General features: G+C 40.4%; 3 protein-coding genes and 1 long non-coding RNA gene across 7 annotated transcripts in view; 1 reads left to right on the top strand and 3 right to left on the bottom strand.

Annotated features, from left to right (window-relative positions):
• VMP1 (vacuole membrane protein 1) overlaps positions 1-1,853 on the bottom strand; it is a 157,121-nt gene extending 155,268 nt beyond the window's left edge. For both annotated transcript variants that reach the window (XM_069078016.1, XM_069078017.1), the window contains exon 1: positions 1,697-1,853. The gene's annotated coding sequence lies outside the window, so the exon portion shown is untranslated. The remainder of the gene's footprint in view (positions 1-1,696) is intronic.
• Positions 1,854-2,837: 984 nt separating this feature from the next.
• On the bottom strand, positions 2,838-4,186 carry LOC138153797 (uncharacterized). The gene is made up of 2 exons (XR_011166454.1): positions 4,057-4,186; positions 2,838-3,964 (listed from the first exon to the last, which is right to left on the bottom strand). It is a non-coding gene; the product is annotated as an uncharacterized lncRNA (long non-coding RNA).
• Positions 4,162-11,611, top strand: PTRH2 (peptidyl-tRNA hydrolase 2). Its single transcript, XM_069078212.1, has 2 exons — positions 4,162-4,310; positions 10,905-11,611. The coding sequence occupies exon 2, from the start codon at positions 10,926-10,928 to the stop codon at positions 11,463-11,465; it is 540 nt and encodes a 179-aa protein (XP_068934313.1). The 5' UTR covers positions 4,162-4,310; positions 10,905-10,925; the 3' UTR covers positions 11,466-11,611.
• Positions 11,612-14,579: 2,968 nt separating this feature from the next.
• Positions 14,580-22,161, bottom strand: part of CLTC (clathrin heavy chain) — an 84,410-nt gene continuing 76,828 nt past the window's right edge. For all 3 annotated transcript variants that reach the window (XM_069078209.1, XM_069078210.1, XM_069078211.1), the window contains 2 exons: positions 20,538-20,613; positions 14,580-15,641 (listed from right to left, as the gene is read on the bottom strand). In XM_069078209.1, coding sequence (XP_068934310.1) covers positions 15,517-15,641; positions 20,538-20,613 — 201 coding nt within the window. In that variant the 3' untranslated portion in view covers positions 14,580-15,516. The remainder of the gene's footprint in view (positions 15,642-20,537; positions 20,614-22,161) is intronic.

Here is a 22,161-nt window from a genome sequence, read left to right as displayed (position 1 = left end):
ACCAACAAAGTAATGTAATCTATAAAGTAATGTAATGTAAATCTGTTTTGTTAGTGGAATTGAGGCTAAAAATCCAAATATGTTATCCACTAACAAGTACATCCATTTATAACTCTATATAAGGGAACAGTCCTTTGTCTATACAAACTGCTTACACTCAATTGGGTGCCTCATCATTTCAAAAATTTAAGGAAAACATTCCTCTGACTAGGAAATGTAAATGGTGGCTAATAATATAGGTATAACAATCAGTATACAGCTCCACCCATATTCAGTTGCTCTGGCCACCAGAGGTTGGCCAAATACACAATTCTCTATTACTATATCACAAAGAAGTCTATCCAAGTTCTCTTTCTCAGACTCTGTCATTTAACTGTAAAATCTGTCTCAAAATTACTGTTATGAACCGAAAAGTCAAAATCATTTAATTTCCTAGAAAGGTTCTTAAGAAAGGATTGGGTGTTTGATTGCCTAGATGGGTAGGGGATAGGAAGTCGGTAGGAAGACAGTGAATAAGAGGTGTCTGTGTGAGAATTCAGGAAAGAAAAGAAAAAACTGGGTACAGTTCGGATTGGGGTAAAGGAAGGTCATCCATAAGCCAGAAAGTAGTGAGAAAAAGTTCTTCTGCCTCTGTCCAGACTCTTTAAGATTTCAGGACCAAGAAGAGTCCCAACAGGTGCTTCTTTTGGACCACAAGCCCCCTTCGCCCTCAAATCCAGCTTGAGAGGGCAGAAAAGGACAGAAAGAGAAGAGGGGGAAGGAGAGGGAAGGCGAGAGGGAGAGGAGAGAGATGAGACCGAAATAGAGAGATAAGAGAGATGAGAGACAGAGAGAAAGGGGGAGACAATGATACAGACAGAAAACCAAAGACGCGGAGAGAAACACCTCAGAAACGGAGAGAGGAGAGAAGGGAGGAAAGGGGAAAGTAGAGGGGAGAGGAGTGGAAAGGAGAGGGGAGAAGAGAGGGGAAAGGGGAGGAGAGGAGGGGGGAGAGAGGAAAGGAGAAGAGAGGAGAGTTAGAGAAGGGAAAGGGGAGGAGAGGAGAGAGGAAAGGAGACGGAAGGAGAGGAGAGGGAAGGGGAAGGGAGGGGAGGGGAGGGGAAGGGAGGGGAGGGGGAAACAAACACATAGAGAGCCAAAGACACACAGAGAGAAACAAAGGAGAGATGACAGAGACAGACAAAGACAGAGAGAGAGAAAGAGAGGAGAGACAGACAGAGACAAAGAGAGACAGAAGAGACATACTGAGAGTAGTCCCAGGAGGGAGGACGAAGCCGGGACTCTTGGCCGCTTAACAGAACCAGTAAAGGCCACGATGACCGCAAGGGAGATGCCAACTGCCTGCCTGCCCGGCGCTGAAACAGGAGTCCCAGAGGCCCGAGCAGGGAGCGAGGAAAGCTGAGCCGGCTCCTACTTGGGGCCCAGGCTGGCCAGGGGGCGGCAACCAGAGCTGTGTCCCGGACCACAAGAGAGGCAAGGCGGCCCGCGACGTCCCACCCACTTTCCCCACCGCCCCAGGAGCGGCTCCGCTCGGCTGAGCTGGGAGCCCCGCGGCGGCAGCTGAGGAGAGAGGACAAGCCGGGAGCCCTGGCACCTGCAGCCCGAGGGACGGCGCAGAAGGAGGGAGCTCCCAAGAGGGCGGCCGTTGGTTCCAGGCCCCCGGCGTTCGCTCACTCTCCCTTCCTAATGTACGTACCCAGCGGCAGCCCCGGCTCCGGCTCCGGTTCCGGTTCGGGTTCTGGCTCCGGAAGAGAGAGTACCGGACCCTGACGGACTCTCACACCGGGTGATGGGCTCTGGCCAACCGGAACTTGATAACTCATTTCCGGTCCACTTCCCGTCCTCCCTCCCTCCTCAGCTCCTCCCTCTCACCCCCAGTCGAGGCGTACGTCAGCCTGCTCACTCTTCTCTACTCCTGCCTTTCTCCCTGACTGTCCCTTCATTTCTCCCCTTCCTGCCCTCCTCTTTTCCTTTCTTTTCCGCTCCTACTCTTCCCCAAGAGATGAAGCATTTCTACACCCTCCTTCTGCCTCACCTTCATTATCTGTTCCTTACACCGTCTCTTCCTCTCTACTCTTTCTTTCTCCCCCAACGTCCCATCTCCTGTCCTCCCTCCCCTATCCAATCATTTCCTTCGCCCCCTTTCCCTCTCCTTCCTCTATCCTTCGCCCCCTTTCCCTCTCCTTCCTCTCTGCCTTTCCCTTCACACTCTTCTGTCACTTCTGCCACCTCCCCCTCTCCCTCGGTTTTCCTTTCTCTCACTTTTGTCCTCTTCATTTTAACTTTTCCTTTCCTCCTGCTTTTCCCCTCTTCCTTTTTACCCCTCTCCCCTTCTTATTCCTCTTCGCTTCTATCTTCCCCTTTTCTCCTTTTTACCCCTTATTTTCCTGTCTCCTTTTTTCTTTCCACTCTCTTATCTCATTCCCTTCTCTTTCCCTCTCCCCTTCTCTCTTCCCACTTTTCTCTCTCCTTTTCTTTGTACATTCCCTTTCTCTTTTCGTCTTTCCCATCCCTTCTCTCCTTTCCACCCATTTTCTCTTCCCTCTCCCCTTCTCTTCCCTCTTTCTTCTCTTCTCCTTCCCTTTCTCGTTTTAAGCTAGCTCCTCTCTTCCTCTTTTCATTTTCTCTTCTTCTAATATATCTCTTCCTGATTTTCCCCATCATTCCTCCCAGTCTGGCCTTTCCTCCTGTCTTCCCCTTCCCACTTCCCTGTTACAGCCTTTCTATCAGTCCCTTCTCCCTTTCAATCCTTTTTTCAATCAATTAATCAAATAACATGGTTTCAGACACCATGCTGAGGATTAAAAGACAAAACAAAAAATGAAAACAATATCTGCTTTCAAGAAATTTGCCATATATGGAGATGACATGTATATAAGTATATACAGGATAAATACAAAATAAATGTTAGGTATTTTCCCTTAACAACTAGCAAATTTCCTCTCAAATTGCTTTGTATTTACTTATTTTTGCATTTATTCTCTAATAATAAGCTTGCATTTTATAGCACTTTTAAGGTTGGCAAAAACCTTTACATCTATAATTTCAGTGGATCCTCACAACAACTCTTTGACATAAACTCTTTATTATTATTTTTTCTTCAGATGAGAAAGTGTACTGACAGGACTTTGAGTTGCCCAGGGTCACATAGTTAGTGGTATCAGAGGAATGACTTGAACTTAGGGTCTTCCCGCTCCAGGTTCAGTGCTTTATCTACTGAGTCATCTATATAACTAGATATTGAGCCAAGTTAATCAGCATTTATTAAGCATCTGTTGTGGTAGAGTGCCAGACCTGGAGACAGGAAGACTCAACTTCCTGAGTTCAAATGTGACCTCGGATACTTCCTGTGACCCTGGGCAAGTCATTTAACCGTGTTTGCCTCAGTTTCCTCATTTGGAAAATGACCTGGAGAAGGAAATAGCAAAACACTCCAGCATCTTTGCCAAGAAAAACCTAAAAAGGGATCCCAGAGTCGGACAAGACTGAAAAAAGATTCAAAAAGCACTTATTATGTGCCAGTCGCGGTGCTTAGCAAGCTCGGGATGCAAAGAAAGGCAAAAACAAACCCTGCGCTCAGTTTACAACCTAATCACGTTGTCCTTCCTTTTAGAATATAAACTCTTAGCTAGTAAAGAGTCATTGTATTTATATCCTACGCTTAGCACTATGCCTGGCACGTCGTAGGCGCTAAATAAATGTTTATCAATTGCTCCTCAGAACCTTGCTTATTAACTGGCCCTTTGCAGGTTAAAGGCTTGTTGACGGTAGATGGAAGGTAGTTAGTGGGGGAGGTCATCCGTTGTGGGGATCAGAAAGGTTATACTGGTTAGAAGGTGGTGCTCGAGCTGCCTCTGGAAGCAAGTTGGGAATTCTGAGAAGGGAATTCCAGGCATGACAGATGGCTGGTGCGATGGCGTGGAGTCGGGGGACGGGGTGCCGAGAAAAGTGATGTATAATGAGGCTGCAAAGATAGGGTAGGACCAAGTAGTTAAAAGACGTAAAAGTCAAAAAGAGTTTACATTTAAGAAGTCAAAAGGAGGTACCCTCACTCACCACAAGCCTGATCACCCCCCCCACCCCGCCGCCGCCGCCTTCCTCTGACTCCTCCCAACCATCTGTAGCAGGATTCTCGCGAGACTTTAGGCCAGCTCCCGAAACCCACCTACAGCAGAGAAGCGAGTCCTGGGATGATTCACCCCTCCAAGCTATAACCTTTTACCCCGGAACGGGCTGTTCGGTAACCCGGAAGAGATAGCTCCCGCGGGAGGAAGAGAACGGCAGCCGTGCTGACACGAAGGAAGCTTCAGGTAGGGAGGAAAGCCAGGTATCAGAGTTAGAGCGGCTCACTGGAGCCGGGGGTTCCCTTCCTCTGAGGCCAGGCCTGGAATGGGGGCCTGAGGGAGACGAGCGGGAAAAGCCCAGCGTCCCCCGCTGGCGCTGAAACAGGCCCCTCAGGCCTTGAGGGGAAGGAGCAGCACCGCGCCTCTCTGTGAGCTGGGGAGCTTCCCAAATGCTATTCTTGCCCAGCAGGATGGGGAACTGCCCTGGAAGGTGCCCGAGCTCCTGGTCTTGGAAAGAGTCCGGGTCATCAGTCTGGGATGCTGGAGTGGGCAACTGGGGTTGACTCCGCATAGCGGCTCTTCCAAACCTTTGCTCTCAGTCCCTCAGCAGATGACTTGGTTCCCCTGAGCGTCTTTATCTCACCTTCTTTCCACCAAACTTGTCTAACTAATCATAGCTTGCAGTGGCTTCATGGAGGCCCACATCCATACAACAAGAAGGTTGAATTGGAATGGTTTATGAGTCCCATGATGCAGTAGGTTTTCCACTCCATTCCTTTTTGCTTCCAATATATGAAAATGAGGTAGTCCTCCTTGTCTGGTTTCTGGCTTTAGATCCACCATCATCTCCTTCTTCCCTCCTTTTTAATCTTTTTTCCTCTCTTCTCCCTTCCCTTTTCATTACACTAGCCCTTTGTCTTTTTTTCTATATTCCTGCCCAACTTCTAGAAACAGGCCTTGCATCCCCTCCCTTAGCACCCATTCTCTCTTTCACCCGTTCTGACTTCACTGTTTTACTGAAACTTTTCCTTCAGAGGTCATCAGTGTCCTCAAAATTGTGAATTCCTGTGGCCTTTTCATCATCCCTTATAATTTCTTCACCATTTTATACTGTCAGTCCTGCCCCATATCCCACTCCCATTCTAGTGAGTCTTAAGAAAATATCTTGGCTCCTGTTACACAGTTTCTTTCCTGATTTCCTTCCTTCTACTGTGATCCTTACTTAGCCTCTTAAGATCCTGCCCTTTCACACCCTTCACACACTTAAGATCCTATCCTTTCACACTTCCCTACACTTTGTGCCTCCATTTGGTCTTCATGATGCAGTCCAAGTCCTTTGTTTCTCACCTCTGTGTACATGATTTCCAAACCCATGTGTCTAGGTCCAGTCTTTTCCCTGAACTCCACTATTATATCACCAGCTACGTGCTGGACACCCATCTTCATCCAAGTGTCTCACCAGATGCCAGATTTAATATGTCTAAAATCCTTTTCTTAAACTGATTGGTTCTTTGTCATACATAGGAGAAAATACAAATTTCATAGTTTGGCATTTAAATTTCTTCATAATCTGGCCCCAGTGTAACTTCATATTATGCCTTCACAAGCTCAACATTCCGGTCTGACTGTACTATAGGGACTGTTGCTTGCTGGCATCCTGAAATCTCTGTATTCAAAAGCTGTTTCATACACCAGAAGTGAATTGCATCCACATTTCTACCTTCTTTCCCTGTTGTCTTACCCTTTTCACAGGAGCATCCCCACTTCATGATTACTTCATATCAGATTTTCATAGAATATCTTGTCACCATTTCCCCTTTCCCTGTAGCCTCCTTTTCTCTATCCTTTTTTTAACCTTTGTCATACTTATATGGGTATGAAATGTATCTTCTTTATTAGATTGTAAACTCAGTTTATATTCCCAGCAACTAGCATGGCATCTTTCACGTCACCTCAGTGCTTAAGCAGATCAGTCTGTCAACAAGTATTTAAGTGCCTACTATATGCCAGGACCAGATGAAGGTATGGGAGACAGCCTTGAATCTTCTAATCACCTGCCTTCATTATTTACTAATACTCTTACTAGATTTATAACCAGTAATTAGCTTATTTTCCCTATTCCAGTAATAATTAAAGAACAAACCTTCCTCCCCAAAGCCAGGTGCCCACTCTGTCATTCTCATCTACTGCAATGTTATTGACCCCCTTACTGCTGTGCTCCAGATCTGCCCATTCCTTTCCACTGTGCCTTCTGGAACTTTCACTTTTAAGATCAATAAATATCCTTTCACTTTAGAGTTTTTGCCTCTCTTGCTTGTTCCCTCTTCTGGTGCTCAGTAAGAGTTGGTTCTCTACAAATAGCAGTGCATCCTTGGTTAACTTTTACAGAAGTGGTTGTGCCTTCCCTCAGCTACTGATTATCTGGTCTTGATCTAGAAATTGAAATTCCCCATTCTCCATTGCCACTTTCTAACTTTCTGTCACCATCATCTGCCAGCTTTTCCATTGTGGTTCAATGTATCCAAATTCAACACCCACTCCAGATCCTTGTGGCTTTTTATTTTACAATCTCCAAGTCTTGTTCCTTCCTTGAATATAGATAGCTCTTGATTCATAGTCTTCCTCTCTAACCCAATTTCTGCCCTCTTCCTAAGGTACTTCTACATACATGTAAATTCTGTATCCCACTTACTGAACTAGCCATTCTAAACTTTGTTTCTCCTTAAGCCTTCTACAACAACCCCTCTCCCCATCTTCTTAGCTGAGAACCTTGGTCTTAACACTTCACCAAAAAAGTTGGGGTCATTTTGGGGTGTCTAGGTGGCACAGTGAATAGATTGCTGGCCCTATAGTCAGGAAGACCTAAGTTCAAATCCGGCCTTAGACACTTAACACACACACTCACAAAACCTAGCCGTGTGACCTTGGGCAAGTCACTTAACCCCGATTGTCCTACCTTCCCCCACTCCAAAAAGAAAAAAAACCTTTGGGGTCGTTTGCCCTAAGTTGTTTTTTTCCTTTGTCTGTCTTCCATCATCCTCCACTATCTCTTCATTACAGTCTCTGGAGAGAAGGGTAATCTTAAATCTCTCCCTATCTACTAGAACCTTTCTTGCTGCGTACAAATCTGCCCATATATCTTCCATCCTTAAAAACAGACTCTTATTAGATCCAGCCATCCATCTAGCTATTATTCTCTCTTTCCCTTCTCAACTTTGTTGAAAAAACTACCTACACTTTGTGCCTCCATTTCCTGTCCTTTCATCGTCTTACAAACCTTACACAATTTGGCTTCTGACTTCATTGTTCAAGTAAAATTTCTTTCTCCACAGCCCCTAATGATCTCCTAATTTCCCAGTCTGGTGATCTTTTCTCAGTCTTCATCTTTCTCAATGCCTCTGCAGCATTTGACACTGTTGACCTTTCTCTGGGTTTTTCTGACCCTGCTTTTCTCTTTGTTCCCCCTCTGCTGTGACTTCTCAGTCTTCTCTGCTGGAATTTTATCTATGTCATACTTAATTATGGTTTCCTTCAAAGGCTTTGTCTTGGGCCCCTTTTTTTTATCTCTACTATCTCCTTTGGTGATTTTATCAGCTTGCATGGATTCAGTCATCATCTTCGTGCTAGATGATTTCCAGATATATATCTATTCCTATCCTCTCTTCTGAATTCCAGGCCTTCATCACCAGCTGCCTGTTAGACTTGTCCAACTGGAAGGCCCCTAGGTATTTCAAACTCAACGTGACCAGAACAGAATTTGTTATCTTTTCTCCAAAATGTCTCTTATTCCATACTTTTCCTTCTTAATGTTAGAGCTATCACCATCCTCCCAGTCCCCAAACTCATAACTTTTCTGTCATCCTCAGCTCCTCACTCTCACTCACCTTAAAGATCCCAGTCAGGTGCTGAATCTTATCTTTTTTTCCCATAACATATCATGTATACATTCTCTTCTCTCCACTTACCTAGATATCACCCTAGTTCAGACCCTAATTGCCTCTTGCCTTAGCTATTGAAATAGCATCCTAATTGATCTCTACCTGAATTCTCTCTCACTCAAGTATACCTTTTACATAGTTGCTACAGTGATTTTCCTCAAGTGCAGATCTGATCATGTAACTCCTCCCCTTACCCGAAGTTAACAAAGTTCAGTGGCTTCCTATTGCTTCTAGAATCAAATGTAAACTTCAGCATTTAAAGCTCTTTACAATTTCAACCATGGTGCCTCAAATGTCATACCATATCTCTTTATTCTTTCTTCTGGTTTGATGTTGATTTTTATCTTTTCTCCAATAAGTTACTGGTGTGACTGTATATAAACAACTGATTTATTACATTTCTTGTTTCTTGCCTCAAAATATAATTGCTTTAATTTTTTATGATTTTATATGATTCTTGCCAGTTCCATCACCACCTCTCTTCCCAAAGGCAGTATGAGACAGAGACAATGTCCAGGAAATAAGAAACCTGTCTTGTTCTTCCAATATATTTCTTTCCCCGCCTCTGCCCACTTTTCCACTGAAGTCACTGAATATTAAAGTGTTAACATTTCTACTGGGGGAAATGGAACACTAATATTGATAAATACACTACCAGGTAGGGAATGATTGGAATTACCCAGACAGGTACTCTATAAAAATTTGAGAATGATAGAATGTAGTCAGGTGGAAAAGCTTCTCTTCTAGTTCTGACATTCTATGTGAAAAACAATTAGGCTTCTTCCTTTTTCCTCCATCTTGGAGCCCTGGGAGGCCTGCTGGAAACAGGACTTCTAGAACAGCAAAATGTCTGTAAGACTGTGGTCTGAGGCCATTTTTGCTGGTTACAGGTGAGGCCTATGAAACCAAAGGGAACATACAGCTCTTCTGAAAATTGAAGGAGTCTGTGCTTGGGATGAAACTCAGTTCCATCTTCCATTTCTGTGCCTTTCTACAGGCTGTGCATCATGCCTAAAATGCACTCCCTTTGCTCCTTTTAAAATCTCTAGCTGCCTCCAACAGGAAACCTTTCCTGATCCCCCCCCCCCTTTTTAAATGTAAATAGTATTTCATTTTCCCAATTACATGTAAAGATCATTTTCAACTTTCATTTTTTTAAATAAGATTTTGAATTCTAATTTTTTCTCCCTCTCCCTCCTCCCAAGACAGCAAGTAATATGATATATATTATACATATGTAATCATGTTAAACATTTCCACATTAGTCATGTTGTGAAAAAAGAAACAGAACAAAAGGAAAAAAATCCATTTAAAAAAAACACAAAGAAACTGTATAGCATGCTTTGACCTGCCTTCAGATTCCATCAGTTCTTTCTCTGCCGAACCCCCATCTTGTTAGCTCTTTCTTTGTCTCTCCCTTAATTTGTAGATGTCTCTCTTTATCTGTTTATCTCTAGGTGTTTAATGAGTGCTTATGGAATTGAATAATGTTAGATGAAGGCACTTTAAAAATTGTACCTTCTACACAGAATTAAGATACTATAAAGTGAAGGGAATCCAAAGAAAGATTCCAAGATAACAAGCATTTATTAAATGTCAAACACTGCTAAATTCTGGAGATAGAAAGAACACAAAAACCAGTTCTAGTCATTTAGAAACTCAGTCTGATGGGGGAGAAAATACGCAATTACATACAAACAAAAAATATAGACAGGACAAATTGTAGACAATCTCAGACGGAAGGCATTAAGATTAAGGAAGACTGAGAAAGGTTTCTTGCAGATTAACTGAGACTTGAAGAAAATCAGGAGGCAGAAATGAAGAATGAAAAAGTTCCAAATCGGGAGCACAATCAGCAGTGAACATGCAGAGTTGGGAGATGTAGTGTCATGTACCAAGTACATCACCTCTGGTGAGGTGAAGGTAGCCTCAGGAACTGTAAAGTTTGAGTGTCAGCTACTGAGAGAACTGTTTAGTTGCCAGAAGATAGTGCTAATGGTCCTGATGTGGGGGTGATAAGATTAGAGTTTTGTGAATAGCCAAGAGTTGAGTTTCAAAGACTGGGAGGGAGCTGGAGGACAACTAGGTTGCTTTTAAATTATTCTGGACCTCCTACTCTAATAGAAATTGCTCTGGGCTTGCCTGACAGCAGAAGGCATAATAGTAGAAAGAACACTGGATTTGGAGTTAGATGGAGGATCAAATCCTGGTTCCATCTCTTATTAGTTAACTAGCAGTGACCTTGAGCAAGTGATCACACCTCCCTCTCGTTTCCTCTTCTATAAAATATTTTTAAAAAGAAGCTAGATTAGATGATCTTCATCTCCACAATCCTCTGGAATGTAGTAGTAACCCAGCCTCTTTGAGTTAAAGCATTGCCTTTTTAAGGGCATTGGAAGATTTTATATTTTTGGTTTGGGAAAAGTCATTTTTTTCCCCTTGTATAGTCTTAAGTAGAGACTGGGTATACAGGGTCAGGACATGGTGATAAACAGAAATGCAGTAGTGCAGCAATGTGTCACAGTATCCTAGCACAGTGGGGAAACCAACCACCTCTTGAAAGTACAGAGATATCCTGGAAGCATTTTAATGAAATATCCAGCCTTTTTGTTATATTTCAACCCTAAAATTGGAAAGACAATTTAAAAAGGCTTTCTTTTGAGTCCAACAACCCAAAGTTACCTAAATTAATTATCTAAATTAGTTCCACCTCATCTACTTTAGGGCCTGAGGAAAAATTTTGGGCAGATGCACTCAAAACAAACTTATGCTTTTTTTGCATGTTCTCAGATATAGACTCAGAAGTATGTTAGAAATATTATCAGTGTGTTTATCTAAAATGTTTCATTACAGTACTTGTTGCTGAAGTACTTATTAACTGTTATTACTTCTTTCCCTTTAGATATTTTCCAAGCCTGTGAGTATGGATTATTTGGCTCATCCTGGCACACTCAGCCTGGCTGCTGGAGTTGCCTGTGGCATATGCTTGGGCTGGGGCCTCCGAGTCCGATTTGGGGTAACCCCCAGATCCCCCTCAGTGAGTGGCTCAAACCCAGTGAATAAGAAAAGCCCAGAGACTGAGACTGAAGCCAGCATCTTAGGAGAGAGTGGGGAGTTTAAGATGATTCTTGTCGTCCGCAATGACTTGAAGATGGGGAAGGGAAAAGTGGCAGCTCAGTGTTCTCATGCTGCTGTTTCTGCCTATAAACAAGTACAAAGGAGAAATCCAGAGCTTCTGAAACAGTGGGAGTACTGTGGTCAGCCCAAGGTGGTAGTCAAAGCTCCTGATGAAGAGTCTCTGGCTGAATTGCTTACTCATGCCAAAGTACTAGGACTAACTGTGAGTTTAATCCAAGATGCTGGGCGTACTCAGATAGAACCAGGCTCTCGGACTGTACTAGGAATTGGGCCAGGACCAGCAGATTTAATTGACAAAGTTACTGGCCATTTAAAACTTTACTGAGTTGAATTTTGTGTGGTGATGGGGTCCAAATGTTCTTAGACTCAACCTCCATTTTGTTCTAACAATAAAAGATAACCTGCCCTTTTAGCTTTTTTAACTTCGGTGTTCTTGGAATGATAATAAAGTTTGTTCTGGTTTGCCTCTTATTTTTGATAAACTCATCCCATTTGAAATAAGACTAATACTGGATGTTAACATAGAATTCACCTATTGCTAAGTGTCTAGGTATAAAAACATTTGCAATGCAAGAAAGATAGCCCATTTTTGAACTTATAATGCTACAACAGTGGTAAAACAGCATTTCCCACTGTCACAGCTGTATCTTATCTGAGATGTTATGATCTTACTGCTTCCTCTGAGACCTGTGGCAGTATTTGGTGTGGCAGAAACCTAGGGAATGCTCCAACTAGTGTCTTAAATAGAAGTTATTTATCTTTGGTCTACTTCACAAATAACCAGATAGAGTACTGGGGCTGTTACAGTGAGAATGATGCTGCATTAGCAACTGTCTCTAAACTGTTTATGCAAGACTTCAAAGTGATGCAACAGCATGTAATGAAGACCTGTTCAACTCAATCTTAACCTTTAGCTTCTTTCTTGAGGCTTTTGTCATCTGACAGCCTTAGAAGCAGTCTAATAAAGTGCAGAGGGCTGCATTTTAACTATTGTACTTGGGCTCAAATCCTGGCTTGTGTTAACACATGACCTTGAATGAGTCATTTCCTTCTGTGAGCCTCCCTCAGTTTTTGTCCTCTGTAAAATGTGGTTTTCTTAAAATATCATGATTCAGACGTTACAGAATCCAGAGGATTTTTAAAGTTATTGGTCCCAGTGTTGTATATTTCTAAACTAAACTCTTTTAAGATTTGCAAACTAATGGGCTGCCAGGTAGCACAGCAAGTAAGAGCACCAGCTCCAGTGTTGAGAAGACCTGGAGATCGAATCCCAGGCTCAGACACTTAGCACCCACCCAGAAACACCTGACCGTGTAACCTTGAGCAAGTTACTTAACCCCAATTGCTTAGGGGTGGCCAGGTGGCTCAGCGAGTAAGAGCACCGGCTCTAGTGTCGGGATGACCTGGATCAAATCCGGGCTCAGATACTCAGCACCACACCCAGAAATAACTGGCTGTGTAACATTGAGCAAGTTACTTAACCCCGATTGCTTTAAAAAAAAAAAAAAAGATTTGCAAAGTAATCCTGTGAATTAGGGTATGTCTTATCCCCATTTTATAGATGAAGAACCTAAATTCTTCAAGACTGGATAAGGTGAAACTTGCCTGTAAATGACATAAAAATCAGAACTATCTCATCTCACTTCAAGTTCTATACTTAATAAAGGCATGGCTGTCTTTCAGCCATGGGCAACTACAATACAATTCAAATTCTTAAATTTTGCTTCAAATAGGGTAGTAAAGAAAGCTGTTTATAAAACACTATGGATCAGAAAAGCCATGAACCTATTGTACCAGTATTTTGTTTAGATCAGAATATGTGACTAACTCATCTAAACACTTCATTTTTCACTAAGCTATAGCACAAAAGCAGAAAGATCTTTGGAGGAAACCCAGGATACTCCCCTAATTCCTGTGTAGTTACACCCAATGTAGAGGTTGAGAGGCAGCATGGCCAAGAAGGCAGAGCCTTGGAGTCAGGAATACCAGAATTTAGACACAAGCCTATGTATGGCCCTAGGCAAGTCATTAAGCATGCTACGAAGGAGAAGTAGGGATCTGCATCAGTGGAGGAAATTTTTGCACCAAAAGTTTCTCATCAATAAAATCAGGTCTGCACCAAAAAAGTGCATGCATATAACAAGAGAATACCTTCATTTTCTTTCTTGTCAAATTTGGCCTTTCCACCAGTTACCTTGCTTATCTTGCTTTGCTAGAGTCTGACCCAAATTAAAAGCACTCTCCTCACACTGAAGTTGAAAATGAATGCTCAAAACAGCTTTCACTTGCATTCTCCAAATAGATTTCCCTTAGGACTGGGAACATAATATAAATTTAAAGCCATCCATTTGCAAACTACAACTGCCACAACATGGTTATAAAGGGGAAAATGAAGGATTACTTTTCTATGGAGAGTCTACCCAGTGGAAAAAGTAGGGTAGAGAAAGAACGCGTTTCAATCTTTTTATTTTTTCTGTTAGGTCTATGAAGATCATTATCTTGATGTAATCACGAAGAGAAAGCAGGATCTTAGTGCAATATAGAGAATAAAAACGAACTAGAACAACTCCTACTAACTAGTCTGTTTTAATACTACAAGGCTCATCACATTGGTTAGGCTAAATACAGTAACAACAAAAGGAACCTGCCTTCATGGCAATTATTCCTTTTGACATGTCATAAAGTGACTTTTCTAACCAATCTTATAGCTATAGGTAAATCTATACCCAGAAAACAAAAAATATCTCAGACTCATGTTCCTATAAAGAAGAGAGGTAACCTAATTAGCTTTTAATTCAAATTACTTGACTTTTGTTTTTCTATGGAGTCTTCACAAATGGCTACAGAAGTTGGCAAATGAAGAATGAAACAAAGCTAATCTAAGTTATTTTGTGTGCTTGCAAATTTTTTAAATAATTTGTTTAATGCATTACTAACTGCCATAAAATGTAGCAGTTTGGTTTTTTTAAAAAAGTAATTCATCCCTATTTGGGGTGACCTGGTAGAGATAGATGATACAGAGCACTAACTGCATGTTCAAACAGGATAAAAAGTATTCGAGAGTCAAACATTTAAGTTTTTATTTGAAGCTAATATTAAGGCAATTTAACATACCTAAACATGATCTGTTAATTTAACTGAAATACTTGGATACAAATCTGAAGTATCACTCAGTTAAAATACTGGAGAGATTGCTGAATGTAGGCAAATTTACATCGCTTGATTCTTTTACTGTATGGTATCTTAACTACAGGAATACACATCAAAGAATGCAGTGTTGCATTATTTGACATGGTCTCAATCTTTATTCCTCCCTCTCCATTAAGATACCCTGCTACTATCTCAGTTTTTGCCCAATGTGAAACCCTGCCAAATCCGTTGATCTGGTTTATGTTAAAGTTAGGAAAATACATAATTAAAACTGCCATTATACAGGATATGTCCACAGTCCAGTAATTTATTTTAAATTTGAGTAATTTCAAATTGCACAACCAAAACTGAACAGCAATATTTTGTTTGAATTCTCTCTTCTGTACACTCAGTGATCTAAAACACCACAATATCCAACATACACAAACCTCAGGGAAGGGTTAGTAAATACACATGGATTGGAATCATGGTGCTCTTTGTTCCTGAATGGAATGGTCCCACAAAAAAAGCACAGGATACAGCACAACATAAGGGCATCTGTTACATATGGAGTGAGCAAAAACACGCTAGCATTTCTATATGTGTAACTTTAAACCTGCATAGGTTAGAGGGCCTTTTATGTTCATTTTAAAATATCAGGCAAAGTTGTCTGTAATGCATTTTAAAGAAATTTGAAGAGCTATGCAATCCAACCAGTGTAGGAGATGCTGATTAGTGTCGTCTTTGTTGTCATTGGCAGTCCTGCATGGTCAAATACCGATTTTTGCTTTAGCTTTTCTTTGAATATACAATAAGACTTAAATGCATTTAGACAGTACATATTTTAAGCTGCTCGCGTACACTGAATTTAAGAGATTTGATATTAGAGTTGTTTTTGTTTTTTATAAACACTACAGAGTGCAAATCAAGTTCTTCACAACAGACTGTTTGAATGTTAAGCAGTTCTGTAAAGGAGAAGGGGGAGGAAAAAAGCCCACATGAACAAACATTTAAACTATTCCCCTTTGAAAATAAATTCTAAGATGATGTGGAATGTGAAATAAAGGTTCAAATATAGGTGATCCAAGTTTGCTCTAGGAAAAAAAAGTCCTTCATGAAACAAAGGTTACAAGAACATGAAGCAAACTCTGTTGCTTTTTTCCCTGTTATGAACTGAGAGGTGGGTTGGGACGGTGGAGTTTCAGTAAGAAGACAGCCAAGCCAGCTCCAGGATCTGGTTTTCTGCTTCACATGCTGTACCCAAAGCCAGGTTGTGGCTGCCCATAGGGGGGCGCGGTGTAGCCATAGCCAAAAGGTGCTTGGGGAGGAACTGCCACGCTGGGCCCTGCTGTCAACATCAACTGTGGCTGACCTAAAAACAGGAGGAAAGAAGCTGTCATTGTCATATGAAAATGGGGTTCTGACAGCAAATGAAATTCAGTTGTTGGAACAAATGGGATGAAACTGTTCCCTTTCATATGCAAATTTATTCTATTAAAGGTATCATTTGGCAACATTCACATATATCAAAACCACAACTGGGATTTACTTTTATTTATTATTCACTCAACTATCTTTTACTGGCTGTGATATGAGAAGTGCCATTGCTGTTAAATAGGTACAAAAAAGCCCTGGCCTTTGACGACCTTACAGTTTAGTAGAAGACACAATATGTATACACATAACTGAGCAGGGTTGATAGAATAAATGAGAAAGTATGGATTTGAGCTGAACTTTGAAATGCTAGCAGGATCACAAAAGAGAGGGGGGCAGGAAAACAAGGCTTTTCTATAAGAGAAGAACATGAAGTAGAGAAAAAAAAGAGCTAGAAAAGCACTAATGTCTAGGGGGATGTAATCATCCAGCTTAGTGGAAACAATAGGGTAATAAATGAGAATGGATCAGAATATAGACCCCTGGGGCGGCTAGGTGGTGCAGTAAATAGAGCACTGGCCCTGGAGTCAGGAGGTCCCAAGTTCAAATCCAGCCTCAGACACTTAACACAAAACTAGCAGTGTGACCTTGGGCAAGTCACTTAACCCCAACTGCCTTCCAAAAAAAATATATAGACCCCATGGGGTGGCTAGGTGGTGCGGTGAGTAAAGCGCTGGCCTGGGAGTCAGGAGGACCCGAGTTCGGTTTGGGCCTCAGACATTTAACACCCATACAAAAAAAAAAACAAAACACCTAGCTGTGGGGGTGGCCAGGTAGCACAGCAAGTAAGAGCACCAGCCCCAGAGTCAGGATGACCTGGGATCAAATCCAGGCTCAGACACTTAGCACCCACCCAGAAACACCTGGTCGTGTAACCTTGAGCAAGTTACTTAACCCCAATTGTCCTCCAAAGAGGAGAAAAAAAAAAAGAATATAGACCCCTTAATTAAATTCTCTTCCATAATTTTAAGGTCACTCTACAGTCCAGATGAAAAGTATGAGTTTTAATTAAGGTCCAGATATGAGATAGGAGTTTTAACTAAGGTGGCACCAGCAGTGAGAATGGAAAGGTGGATAAACAGGAAAGAGACAAGATACAAGTGAATGGAGAAGAGGACAAAGAAAGATGTTGAACCTAAATGAAAATGGGGATTCCATTAATAGAAATTAAGAGGAAAAGAAGCTATGAGTTATGTATATGGGAATGTGTACCTAAGGGTTTAAAACTATTGTATGCCAACAACAAAATAATGTTTTTAATTTTTTCCTTTAAGTCAATAAAATCTGGCTAATAATCACAGTTCTAATTAAGTTTATGTTAAATATAACCCAACTCCTTCACCAAAGATCATCTAATCTTTGGTTTACTTTCTCAAACATTGAAAACACCAATGTCTGACATCATGGATGAAGGTTTTTAAAAGAGAAGGATTGGGACTGATCAAGCTTCTTTTCTATAGGCAAACCAGTTTGAAAACTAAAGCCTAGCATCAGGTACATGTTGGGATATTCTAGACTGAACACTATCTTAGGTCTTTCTGAACCATAGAGTGGCCCCAATAATTTCTTAGGACCTGTTCATAAAATTTTTTTTCTCTAAAAAGTCACTTAACCCCAACTGCCCCCCCCACCCAAAAAGGCAAAAAAAAAAAAAAAGAAACAAACAAGAACCTTGAAACGATGATTTGGTAAATCAAAGTGAGGTACATGGGGAGGCCATTCTGCTAAGGGGAATAAAGGCTTTTATGGAGCTCCTCTAAGCTTGCTGATCTGAGCATGTTAGAGAATTAGTGTTGTAAACAGGCTACAGATAATTAAGTGAAGAGGGTTGCTACTGAGAGCTAAGACAAGGAAATAGCCAAGTGCAAGCTTCTTTGGAAGAAATAAGGCATCACAGAAATGTTAGAGTGGAACAGATTACTTTAACACTGAAGGGAAAGTAGAAAAATCTTGGAGAAATTCTAAGTTATACAAAAATTGCTATTCTATACTGGTAGAGTTTCTATAGCAGGAGATAGCTACATTGATGAAATCAGAGATCTGGAACAGAAAAACAACCCGATATTACAAACTATCCAAACAACCCCAAGTGAAAGGAATAAGGTCAAAAGGGGGATAAACTTGGATACAGGAAAATAAAGAATTATCCATGTTCTTGTGACATCCAAGACCCAATAAAAATAATTATATGCACTTGCTATTTCTGATCCTAAAAGGTATATAAGTTAAATAGGGCTCCTGTTGTGAAAAAAATTTTTAGTGAATAGATATGGGAATATTTTCCTTATTTCTTCTTTATTGTTCATTGAAAGAATGAAAAGTGAATTTTATTTTATTTTTTAGCAAATTATAATTGTAGTTTGGGGGACAAGTACAAATTTTAATGCTAGTTTCATGTGGTGTCAGAATGATTAATATATTTTATGAAAAGTAATGGATCTTGAAGTGTTCTGAATTTTTTTAGAGTCTAAGGACTAGTCCATGTTCTCTTCCTAAAAGATTTTATCTTTTATGAAATCCCAGTCCATTTTGGTAATGTCAAAGCCTGCTGTGCTCAAGTGAATTAAATGTGACCCTTCCCTATTGCTCACCAACCCTCCCCTTTAAGGAAAGAACAAACTGTGTAGAACATACACACTTGCATAAAACCTTTGGAAATGGAAAGTCATGAACTTTCAGAGGTAGATAGGTTTCTTTGTATGAACAAATGCTTTTGATCTGTTTCATATTCATGTTTCATTTTCATACTTGGTATAAAACATCAGGAGCATTTTGGACATGTGTTTGCCTGAAAGTAGCAGAGTTATCCTTATCAAATTATTTTAGCAATTACCCAAATGTAGTGTAATATTTTTACCATCATCATGTATGCTTCTGTTACATTATTAATAACCTGTGGACAAGGGTGTTGCTCAGAATATAAAATGTTATAGAAATGCCAAGAATGTTGGTTTTACAAAATGCTTTTCACACAAAGGAAGATAGATCTAAACAACTAGAGAAACATCAATTGTTCATGGGTAGGGCAAGCCAACATAACAACAAATGACAATTCTTTCCAAGGTAATTTACTTATTCAATCAAACTATCAAAGAATTATTTTATAGAGCTAGAAAAAATAATGAAATTCATCTGGAAAAACATGAAGATGTCAAGAACATCTAAGAACAAGTTAAAAAAATGTGGACAAAAGCTGCCTAGTAGTAACTGCTTTCAAAGTATACTACAAAGCAGTAATCATCAATTCTGGTATGGCTAAAAAGTATTATAGACAACTGTACTCGATTAGGTACATAATAAACAATAAATGACCATGGCAAAAAAAAAAAAAGAATGTTGGTTTATTACATAAACAAGCACTATACAGAATTTTCAATCTTTATACTCAGTTGAGCCTTCTGAACCCTTCTAGCAGAGATCTATATCCAGGAAAGGAAATCTGACAACAAGTGGGGAAAAAAAAATTCCAGCAGTATTAACCTTTAAATATATGAGACTGAAGTAACTTATGTAATACAGTAACAGTTTCCTCAGTGGGAATGATAGTTGTCCATAGATACCTGTAGCAAACATGACTTATAAAATTTTTTTTCCCCTAAAGACACTTGTTCTATAGGGAGTCATACTCTCGGAACTCAAATCTACAGAAATTATTCTTACACTCTAAGTGACTGCATGCATGCCAGTGCAACAATGAGAAAACAGCTATAGCAACCTAAAGTGTTTTATCTAAATTCCTATAACTACAAAGATTTTTTTGCTAGTAATTCAACTTAAAATAGAAAATGAAAGAGACATGCACAACTAAGTGCAGGCCTTGTAGTTCAAACACTCATGTTAAAGCTTCCACTCATTTTAAAATAAAGCAATGAGGGCTATCTACTCACTGTAAACCAAAATTTGGGTAATAAGCCATGCACAAATTTTTTTTTAAAGCTTTTTAGTTAAATTTTCAGATAAAATAATCTATTTATCTTACCAATTTAACCAAGATTTAACTTTTATCCAAGAAATGATCTGGGGATTCATAAGTAACAGGTTAAATAAAATTATTTATTTAAAGACGTTTGGTGTACATACATGTGTATACACATGTTGTATATATCTGAACACATTTATCTGGGAGACAGTCTCCATATCTCTCCCAGCTGGAAGTGCATTGGTCATTCATGAGGTCTACACCTAATAACGACTGACATATAGCTTTAACCTGCTTTTTTTCTGAGCTAGGTTAGTTGTACATCGTTAGTGTGATGTCCCCTTCTCCAAGGACTCCCCATACTGGTGCGAGACTTGGTGTGAACACACAATTGGCTTAGCCCTACTACAGCTCCTATGTTCTGAGATCAAATGATTCACTAGCCTTAGCCCCGCTACAGTAATGATTATAGGCATGTACCATCATACCTGGCAGCAGTGCTCTGTTTTTAAAAAATTTTTTTCCATAGACAAAATTATTGACTTTCTAATAGCAAATTCTCTACTTCTGTCACTGTTTTGAAATTCGGTTCATCTGGATGTAACATCACTGCAGGAATAGTAAATTTTTTTAAAACACTAAATGAACAAGCAAGGTTGAAACAATATGACCTCTTTAGTAGTTGTGTTCAAGATGAAAATGAGTAGTGCTCTGAGAAATTTTTCATGGGCTTATGACCAGTATGTTAAATAGTGTAATAGGATGATATCTTCCTTCGTTCTGTCTTTTCATAAGCCGTCCTAATGAACGAAAGCTAACTTTGGTACTTATCCACTTCAATTCCTATTTTGTGGTATGTTTCTTAGTAAAGTTTAAATCAATGCACTACTTAGATCTGCAAATATGTGGCATTACCATAAACAATAGGCTGCGTCTCTGTAGCCTGCTCCTCTTCTTTTCTCAGAGATTCAGAAGCATCCAGTTTATCCACCTGGAGGAAAACAGGTAATGTTAATCAACACCCAAAAAGGCTCATACACCTATTTTTTTCTGGCAGAAAGTGGAAAAGCCTTAGTGTGTTAAATACTGTCAAAACCGGACTTGAAAGAACATTCTCAGACCCCCTCAGATTCAAATGGTTATGGTCATACATCAGTCAAGGTTGTTTCTCAGCATTGTTGTTATAAACCCTCAAGAAGGAGGGATTTATAACTGTCAAAAGCTCACGCCAGGCTAAAACTGGACATGCTAGGATGCAGCCTGAGGGAAGGAGGAAGAGGAGAGGGAACCATTTAAACTGAAGTTTGCCTCCTAGTTAAACGGGACCAGAAGAAACTGATGAATTCTTGGAAAAGAGAAAAGCATCCCTCACCAAATTAAAGTAAATTTCTAAAAAAGTAAAACCAGCAGGCTAACTTGAAAAAGATCAACAATGGCATTGTAAACTATACTTTGTCAAGATTGTATAGCTCCTAATGAAACAAGTTGTCTTCCCTGAAGCTTTGAGACCCAAGTAACTCCAGGTTCCATTCTCTTTTTTAAAAGGCTACATGTTAATATTACCTGATTTCTACCTAGCTTTATTTTGACCGAATTCTTTTTGTACATGTAACTCTACTTTAATTATTTAAAGGCCAGAAAAAGACTATGAGAGGCAATGTGGTATAATGGAAACTTGGCTGGCTCAGAAGGACCTGGGTTCAAGTCTCACCTCTGATGTATCAGTAGTGTGACCCCGAGGCAGACCAGTGTCTAAAGGTACTCAGAAGAGCGAGTGCAGAAGAGGTACTGATCTGCACTGATAGCAAAAGTTCCTCATATGTGAAGTTTCCCTATACCAATAAATCACAGATGCAGGCCCATTCTGCAAAGACTAATATATATTAGCTACTTTGGTAAGTGGCTAGTCACATAAATTACCAAAACATGTGGAGAGGAAGGATGTCAGAAATAGAGTTGTAGAGAATCCACACAGTCTAAAGGAAACATGGAGTGGGAGATGGGGGGTGCGTATATGTGTTTGTAAAAGGCAGGCAATAATATGTCTGCATGTTTGTGCATATGTGGAGGAGGTAGGGGTGGGGAGAAAAGGGAGAGAGAATGTGCGTATGTGTGTGTAAAAGAAAAGGCAGGCAGTAATAGGTGTATATATCTGCATATATGGAGGGAGCAGGGAGGGGAGGGGGGATAGCACGTGCATGTGCATGTGCCAGGCAGTACTGTGCCACTGGGGCCTGACCATTAACATGTGAGACTACAAATGAATAGCTTTGGTCTATCATTACATCTGGCCAAGTCTCCCGATCTTATTAGGTTTTACTTTCAGAACATTATGCACATAGTTTCTCAAAGTCATGGTACCTTGATATACAGGAAAGGGGAAGAAAGTTTAGTATCTTTCAAAAAGACATGTGGAGTTAAAACAACAAAGTGTTACAAAAATCTGTAATAATCAAGATATATATATATATATATATATATATATATGTATGGAGAGAGAGAGAGAGAGAGAGAGAGAGAGAGAGAGAGAGAGAGAGAG

Source organism: Petaurus breviceps, unplaced genomic scaffold (assembly GCF_028583685.1).
Source record: "Petaurus breviceps papuanus isolate PSGF00001 unplaced genomic scaffold, PetGlider_PUasm1.0 91023, whole genome shotgun sequence".
In the NCBI taxonomy this organism is placed as follows: domain Eukaryota; kingdom Metazoa; phylum Chordata; class Mammalia; order Diprotodontia; family Petauridae; genus Petaurus; species Petaurus breviceps.
This window is presented reverse-complemented; position numbering and strand designations above follow the sequence as displayed.

What these genes read in the sequence shown, in the direction of transcription:
- PTRH2 (XM_069078212.1), top strand. Translation starts at nt 10,926, where the DNA reads ATGGATTATTTGGCTCATCCTGGCACACTCAGCCTGGCTGCTGGAGTT.